The sequence below is a fragment of the Cyanistes caeruleus genome, chromosome 14 (assembly GCF_971803275.1).
Source record: "Cyanistes caeruleus chromosome 14, bCyaCae1.hap1.1, whole genome shotgun sequence".
Lineage (NCBI taxonomy): Eukaryota > Metazoa > Chordata > Aves > Passeriformes > Paridae > Cyanistes > Cyanistes caeruleus.
Window position 1 is genome coordinate 1,753,658 of NC_141714.1, and position 8,623 is coordinate 1,762,280.

Consider the following 8,623-nt stretch of genomic DNA (forward strand, 5'->3'; position numbering starts at 1 on the left):
CAAATGGAAGTGTCTGTGTGGAAATGTCAGGGAAGAAAATAACGGAAAGCCGAAGCGCTAATCCCGGTGTAGGATAAACACTTTGCATCCCTCCCTGTTTGTAAATCCATGTAAATGAGGCAATGTATGGAAAGCCAGGGATAGGAAGGTTTAGCAAAAAGGCAGGAGAGCAGGACCAAAGCATGAGGAACAGCAGTTCCTGGTGGGAAATGTGGGATGTGGTTACAGGCACTGCCCAAAGCTGAAGGATCACCCCAAGAAGGGTTTGGGAGGCTCTGGGAGTTTTCCTGATCATTCCTCACCCTGGGAACACAGCGTGGCCTCTGGGAGGTGCTTTGGATTCTATTCCCATCCACCACTCTTCCCACATTCCCTCTGCATCCTTTCCTTTATAAGATTTTCTCCTTTGGGTGTTGGTTTTTAGGAAGCTCCTGGCTCAGCCTTCCCGTTCCCGAGCCTTCAGAACCGGAGCAGAGCCCCAAAAAACCCATGTCCTCTTCCGAGCCCATCCTGGACCTCAAGGGAGACACGGCGGAAGCACTTCCAGGTGAGAACCAGCACTTCCAGGTGAGAACCAGCACTTCCAGGTGGGAACCAGCACTTCCAGGTGGGAACCACCACTTCCAGGTGGGAACCAGCACTTCCAGGTCGGATGCAGCTCAGGCTCACCAGGAGCTGCTCCTCTTGGAAGATTTCTTGGCAAAGCTTTGCCATCCACACTATTGATCACTTAGAATCATGGAGTTTTTTTATGTGGGAAAAGACCCCTAAGACCATAGCCCAGCCATTCCCAAATTCCCCAAGTCCCCAAATGCCACATCCCCAGGGATTTTAAATCTCTCCAGGAACGGGGACTCCACCCCTGCCCTGGGCAGCTGTGCCAGGCCTGGAAAAACTTTTTGGGGAATAAAGGGTTATCCAAGCGGATCGGCTCGGCAAAGAGGGAAAGCTGCTTTTGCTCCACGTGGTCCCGAGCCCTCCACCCCAGCCAGATGTTTTGCTGATGCAAAGCAGGATGGATCCGTTGGCTCCCATCATCCGAGGGCTCTGTGCCATCACCGGAATTTGACCTCTGGTGTCTGAATCCGTCGTAATTCCCATCCCGGCCATAAAGCTGGAGTGGCTGCTCTGGAAAAGCGAGAGGGAATCAAGTGGTCATGCAAAGTCTTGGTGTGGGACAGCTGCTGACCACCACTCCCCCTCAGCTGGCTGCACTTCCAGGGACATCCCACAGCTCCTCCCGCTGATCCCATCCCAAAGGAATCCCAAAGGATCCCATGTGCTATCCCAAAGGAACTGGCAAGGAGCTGCAGGATCCCAGCTCTGGGAAAAGCAAAACTTCCGTCCATGGAGAGGAGGCAGCAAAAATTGGGAGACATTTGGAAAGGGAATTTGGGAGACCTTTGGAGAGGGAATTTGGGAGACCTTTGGAGAAGGGATTTGTTGTTCTTTTCCTTGTTTTCCTGGGAATGCCAGAACTGGAGCAGATTAGAGCAGATATTAAATTAATCAGTGGCCGGGAATATCCACGGCTAAATGTGTGTGTTTTATATATAAGGGTAAAAATAAGCAGGAAAACTACTTGGGCTACACAGATCCACGGGAAACAGCCTAAAACTGACAGCAGAGCTCCCAGAAAACAAAAAAGGGAATGTTTTGGAAACAAGAACAGCTGCACAGGGGATGGATTGAATTGCAGGAATCAACTGTGATGAAGGCAGCCAAAATTCCAGCCCCAAACACCTCCCCTGGCTCAGCTCTTGGGCGTGGGCCCTGCCAGCTCCAGGGAGGGCAGGAAATCAGGGAGATCGGGAGGAATTGGAGATGAAAGGCGCCGTGGGATGAATAATTAGGTGCCGATGGATATCGGCTCGCTCAGGGGGTGGAGTGGCCAGGGCTGGTTTAGATCCCGGCGGGAGCTGGCCGGGAATGAAAGGCCCAGAAACCATGGACGGGTTTGTTCCAGCTCCAAGGGACTGAAGTCCTGGATAACAAAAGGTGGCTGGAGTTAGATCTCCATCTGTCAGTCCTGACAGACATTGGATCTAAAGGCTGAAAGGGTTGGAATCGCACATCCCACACTCAGGAGTCATGGAATAGAATCCCAGACTGGTTTGGGTTGGAAGGGGCGTTAAAGGTCACCTAATCCCCTGGGATGGGCAGGGACACCTTCTGGTGCTCCAAGCCTTGGACACTTCCAGGGATGAGGCAATGCGGCCGCGGATTCCAGGCTGGAGGCATTCCCACATTCCAGCCATTCCTGCAGCCTGTGGATATCCACTCAGAGAACACTGATTTAACCTAGATGAAGGATCTCCAGGGCATTTCCTGCAATCTCCTCCAAGGACCGAGATCCTGCAGAATCTAACATCCTAATAAAACTGGCACACATTCCCAGAGCAGCTGGGGCTTCCTGGATACCTGGAAGTGCCCAAGGCCAGGCTGGATGGGGCTTGGAGCAGCCTGGGATGGTGGAAGGTGTCCCTGCCCATGGCAGGGGTGGGATGGGATGAGCTTTGAGGTCCCTCCCAACCCAAACCATTCCGGGACTCCGTGATTCCTAAAAAAGATGGAATTGTGAGCTCCATACCCACAGGGTGATGTTTGTGAGCACATCTCCATAACCGACGCAATTCCCAATCTTTTCCTCACAGAGAACCTGGGGGGAGCAGGGGATCAGAGCTCCTGCCCGCCAAGGGACACTCCAGGGAATGGACAATCCATGGAGCACACGGAACCAACGCCAGCAGGTACCAGTGTCCAGCTCTCCTCCACCTCCAGGACCTGCACCTTCCCTCCAAGGAAACTCAGCCCTCAGAAAAATCCCTGAAATCCCTGACCCCACCTTGCCTCCTGCTGGCAGCACCTGTGTGACAAAGGAAAATCCCGATTACCTTCCCAGGCTTCCAAGGTCTTTCAAGAGTTGCCTTTTGCTGTTTGGAATTTTTTTTTTCCCAAGCTTTTCCAACGACAGGAATGGATTACAAAAGGAGAATCCAGGGAGAGTCCAGCTGGGTTTTCTGCCATGCATGTCATGAGTTCGGGGCTCCAGCAATTCTCTGCACCTGAGCTTGGTGCCTCCTGCTGAGGGATCAGGATTCCCTGGGGATCCAGCCAGGAGCACTGGCACTGCCAGAGCACTTTGTCCCAGCTGCACTGGAAGCTCCCAGTGCTGTTCCCAGCTGGATTAATCCCACAAAACAGAACAATTCTTGCAGAGTCGAGTCCTGGGATTGACGGGATCCAGTAGCTGGCACGGGAGCAGCTGGTTTGGATCGGGCACGGGGATGTTTGGGATGCACCCTGGATAGCTCCTTCCCACACTTCCCACACTTCCCAAACCCAGCGTGCTCTTCCAGCTCCTTTGGAAACTTCTATCCATCTTTTTTTGGCTCACATCACCCCAGTTTAAGAGGCTGGAAGGAATTTTAAGAAGCCTGTAAAGGAACTGAGACATTCCTGGTGCAGCCCAAGACAGCTGAGGTCCTGGTTTTTCCAGGAAAAGGAGGGAAAGGAGCTGCTGGAATAAAGCCATGGAAGAGAAACATGGAATGGTTTGGGATGGAAGGACCTTGAAGCCCATCCAGTTCCACCCCTGCCAGGTCAGGGACACCTTCCGCCATCCCAGGCTGCTCCAAGCCTCCAAGTCTTGGGCACTTCCAGGCATCCAGTTTCTGTGGAAACCTGTGCCAAGGAGGAATTCCTTCCCAATATCCCATCTAATCCTTTCCCAGACCGTGGGCAGCCATTCCCCCTTGTCCAGTCACTGCATCAAAAAATCCCTCCCTGCTTATTTTGGGAGAAGTCAGGTCTCTGCAACAATTGCTGGGAAAGGAATGGAAATCCTGGATCCTGATGGAGTGTGAGCTGTAGATCCCTCATGATCTGGGATCACCCAGGAATGTCCCATCCCATCCATGCTGGGACCTTCCAGCATCCCTGGGGATGGAAGCAGCGTCGGAGAGCAGCAAAATCCAGTGCTGAGATCCCGAGCTCCTGTCCCTGCCACTGGAATAACTGGAATAACAAAGCGCTGTCCCGGAGCCGTGGGGACGGCGTGTGCCTCCCACCAGAGCAGGAGCCGGTAATTGCCCCCAGCAGGATTCCAGCGGCTCCGCAGGGCTGCTCGGAAGTGTCGCTGCCGAATTTAATTGGGGCTCTGAGGCCCATGTGGCACCGGGGAAGGGAAATCTGTGGGAGGAAGGATCAGAAAGATCAGCCAGGCTGATCCCCTTCCCCAGAGCAGCAGCTGGGAGGGACACTCGGGATTGTGGGGTGTCCTTGGATCATCTGGGGGCTGACACCCCCCCAATGCCAAACACGGGCTCAAAATGTGAGGAAGGATAAACCCGAGGGAAAAACTGGGATGTTTGTCCAAAACTACAGAAAAGAGGCTGGGAGAGCTGGGAATGTTCCCCTGGAGAGGAGAAGCTCCAGGGAGAGCTCAGAGCCCCTTCCAGGGCCTAAAGGGGCTCCAGGAGAGCTGGAGAGGGACTGGGGACAAGGGATGGAGGGACAGCACACAGGGAATGGATTCCCAGTACCAGAGGGCAGGGCTGGATGGGATTTTGGGCAGGAATTGTTCCCTGGCAGGGTGGGCAGGCCCTGGCACAGGTGCCCAGAGCAGCTGGGGCTGCCCCTGGATCCCTGGAATGTCCCAGGCCAGGCTGGACACTGGGGCTGGGAGCACCTGGGACAGTGGGAGGTGTCCCTGCCATGACTGGGGTGGAACTGGGTGGAATTTGAGGTCCCTTCCCACCCAAACCATTCCAGGATTCTGAGATTAAGGGCAGGGAAATTCTAGGGATGTGAGTTTGTAGCCTGGCACCAGCCATGCCCAGACCACCCAAAGGATGTCAGGATGGTGGGATATGAGGAATATTCAGGAGCCATTCCCTGGAAGCCTGGATTTGCTCTCAGCCTGGTGACCTGAACAGTTCTCTGTGCCTCAGACGGGAATAATGGGATGTAAAACTGAAAACTTGGGAAAATAAATGTTATCCTGCAGCAGCCACAGCCACGGGATGCTCCAGGAGCTGTGATGCTGGAGAGGAACTGAAGGATTTGAATTCATTCCCCAGCTCAGCCAGAGGCTCCTCCTGGGAATTTGGGTGCTTAAATTCCCCAGCCTCTGCTCCACATTTCCCAAAAGCAGCTCCCAGGTTCACAGATAAGATGATTAAAGCAGCTTCGAGGCTTCATCCCATCACTCAAAGAATTTGGAGCAAAGATTCATCCCTGTAACTTCCCGGAGAGATCTGCCAAAGAAAATCCAGCCTTGAAGGGTTCTGCTCGCTGATGGATGACATTCCTGCTTCCCACCTCCAGCAACTGCAGAGCTGGAGCTGCTCAGCAAATGTCAAAATGGGACAAAAAAAAAAGAACAAAACAGAAGAGGAAGGAGAAGGGGGGACAAAAATCCAATTTCGGTCCTTATGAAAGTTCTCAAGGAAAAAGAAAACCCCTTTCACATTTTCTGCTTCTGTGCAGGGGGCAAAGTGTAGGGTGGGGGGTTTTAAACAGGAATTGTTTATTCCCTGTTTTGTATCTCTGCCACCAGGGGTGTTTTTAAAAGAATTCCCAGCAGGTCTCTCCTCTCCCTCAGCTTCCTCAGCTTCCTCATCTCCCTCATCTCCTTCATCTTCCTCGTCTCCTTCATCTCCTTCATCTTCCTCATCTCCCTCATCTTCCTCATCTCTTCTTCTTCCTCATCTCCTTCATCTCCTTCATCTTCCTCATCTCCTTCATCTCCTTCATCTTCCTTATCTCCTTCATCTTCCTCATCTTCCTCATCTCCTTCATCTTCCTCATCTCCTTCATCTCCTTCATCTCCCTCATCTTCATCTTCTTCATCTCCTTCATCTCCCTCATCTTCCTCATCTTCTTCATCTCCTTCATCTCCCTCCTCTGCCTCCTCTCCCTCATCTCCCTCTCCTCACACTCTCTGTTTTCCTCCCCAGCCCTCGAGGACGCTGCGGAGCCGAAGGAGAACCCTGGGACGAGGCAGGACCCGTCCAACCCCGGGAATTCTCTTGGAACCTCCAGCCCTGCGGAGCCCATCCCAGCCCCACCCTCGGGCGAGCCCATCCCCAGCAGAGACCCTCAGGAGGTGAAGGATCCCAGCCCCACCAGCTCCCCGCCATGGCCAGCGGCTCCCGAGGAACCCCCGGCGCGCCCCAACACCCTGGACTTCTCCAAAGGTGGGAAGGAGCTGGAGGAGGCGAGGCAGGCGGGGCAGCGGCGCGGCAGCGACCGGGCCACGGTCAAGGAGAACGGCGTGGAGGCCACTCCGGCCACCAGCACGGCCAGCAGCGAGGAGCGCCGGGCTCTGCAGTCCGAGCTGGGCAAGTGCATCGAGGAATTCCGCAGGATCAAGATCCCTCAGGCCTTTCCCAACAAGAAGCGGCAGTGGCAGAGCGAGCTGCTGAAGAAGTACCAGCTGTGAGAGCAGATCCCACTCCCATCCTGTCGGGAATGGGGCTCTCCAGGCGGCCGGGTGGCTGCTCCAGCCGTGGCACAGGCTGTCCACGCTCCCGAAATGAGGAGCAGAGGTGGCTGATGAAGCCCAGGCAGATGTTGACAGGGTCACAAGCCTGTTCCCACCGCGGTCATCGAGGGGATGCTCAGTGGCGCAGGCACAGCTGAAGGGGGTCGGACAAGGAAGGATGTCCAGGGTGATGTTTGGGAGCGGCAGAAATTCCCACATTTCTGAGACTGAATTCCCCTGGTGTTTCAAACAATAAAATCGAGTTGGTGTCCAAAACGAACTCCAGACTCCTCGTGGCTCCGGGGCAGATGTGGGAATTTGGCTCTTCAGAACTCTGCAAGTGGCTTGGAGTTTCCTGAATTGCTTTTGGGGCTGGGAAAGGGGAGACCAGAGCCATGGTTTTATTCCTTTTCCATGGAGCCAGGTGGGCAAAGTGTCTGGGGAAGAGTCTGGGGGAGAGTTTGGGGAAAGTCTGGGGAAGTGTTCAAGGAAGAGTCTGGAGAAGTGTTCAGGGAAATGTTCAGGGAAGTGTTTAGGGAAATGTTCAGGGAAATGTTCAGGGAAATGTTCAGGGAAGAGTTTGGAGAAGTGTTCAGGGAAATGTTTAGGGAAGATTTTGGGGAAGTTTCCACAGGGACAAGGAGAGCAGAGCAGGGTGAGGTGACCCTGGGCAGCGCTGGCAGCCAGGAAAAGGCTCAAATCCCACATCATTCCCTGAGCAGGATCCCCATTTCCCAGGAGACAGGCAGCCGTGGGGCTCAGAGAGCCGGAGCTGCAGTTGGAGCTGGAATCTGTCCACGGCTCACTGGAGGCTCCTCAGCAGAACGAGCTGCAGAGACACTGCCGGTGCCAAAAGGAGCTGGCAAACATTCCCAGATGGATCTGGCACCTGCAGGCAGCCCTGTTCTCCTCAGGATTTGGGAATTGCAGCTTCTCCCACCCAAGGACACGCTCCAGGCTCGCCCTGCCCGGAGCAGCCTCCAGCTGCAAGGGGCAGCTCTGCAGGGGCAGGCTGGATTTTGGGATGGAGGTTCCTGGCACAAAGCCTTGGAATTCCTTCTGATTCCTTCCTGGATGGTGCCCACGGTGCCTGAGGGTGACAAACGCTGAACTCAAAAGCATTTTACCGTCTGAGAGCTGCACAGGCTCAAAAATTCAACAAAAATTAAAATTAAATGAGCACCTCCTTAACTGGGCAGCAGCCAACACAAATGGCACTTGGAGAGGAGCTGTGGGACAGTCTGGAATCTTTCCTGGATGATCCTCTCCTTTCCAGGAGCAGCAGGATCCCCACGGGAGGGCTCTGTGCCTGTTCAGGTGCTGCCTGGAACGTTTACACCCACCTCATTCCACAGGCAGGAACAGCTGGGGAGTGACTCATTCCTGTTTATCCTTCAATATTTATCCTGCTTCGCTCAGAACTTCCCTCTGATTTGGGGAATTTATTGTCATTTATCTTCATGTCCCAGGAAATTCCTCTTTTTCCAGTGCTCTCTTCCAAAGCCAAGAGGACACAGAGGCCCATTTGATCCCAGGCTTTGATCCTGGACATCAGGGGGAGGAAATCCGAGTTTAGACAGAGCCTGACTCCCCCTGGGCATGGGATTGGGAATGGGGAATTCCTGCTGTTCATCCTCTGTGTGGTGCTGGGAACACTGGGAGCTCTTTTCCTCCTTCCCAGAGATTTCCCACTGTGTTTCCCACCTGCTGCAGGTTTGGGAACAGCTCCTGACAGGTCCGTGCCGAGCCCCCTCCCATGAATTTGGGAAAGGGCAGGAATCGGAGATCCCCAGAACACGGCTCCTTCCCAGGGGGAGGAACCCCTCAGCTTCCCCCCCCTTGGATTGATTTCCCACAAATTCCTCGGCTTTCCTGGAGCAGCAGGAAGCCATGAATTACCCAGTGACAGTGTTCCCTTAATTGAATGTCATTATCCCTTAATTAATTAAACACCAATTAATTACCTGGAACATCGCGTGACGCGCAGCAAATGCCATCGGCTGCTGGAGACAGAATAATTCAAACCTGGACCAAATAATAATGAGCAGGAATTGCCCAGCAAAGGAAACAGGGAGGATTTTATTCCCTTTGGGATTTGTTGGGGGAGGAAAACAAACCCTTCCAACCAAATCCCTC

The 8,623-nt window shown here is 53.9% G+C and overlaps 1 protein-coding gene across 1 annotated transcript; it reads left to right on the forward strand.

Moving 5' to 3' along the window:
- The first annotated feature begins 389 nt into the window (after positions 1-389).
- Positions 390-6,763, forward strand: LOC111929308 (uncharacterized). The gene is made up of 3 exons (XM_023926870.2): positions 390-547; positions 2,655-2,750; positions 5,961-6,763. Exons 1-3 carry the CDS (start codon positions 490-492, stop codon positions 6,443-6,445), a joined length of 639 nt encoding a protein of 212 aa, XP_023782638.2. The 5' UTR covers positions 390-489; the 3' UTR covers positions 6,446-6,763.
- Positions 6,764-8,623: the final 1,860 nt, after the last annotated feature.

Excerpts from the sequence above, each read along its gene's own strand:
- LOC111929308 (XM_023926870.2), top strand. The coding sequence starts at position 490 with ATGTCCTCTTCCGAGCCCATCCTGGACCTCAAGGGAGACACGGCGGAA. Across the intron at positions 548-2,654 it reads CACGGCGGAAGCACTTCCAG|AGAACCTGGGGGGAGCAGGG; the intron begins GTGAGAACCAGC and ends TTTTCCTCACAG. Across the intron at positions 2,751-5,960 it reads CACGGAACCAACGCCAGCAG|CCCTCGAGGACGCTGCGGAG; the intron begins GTACCAGTGTCC and ends TTTCCTCCCCAG.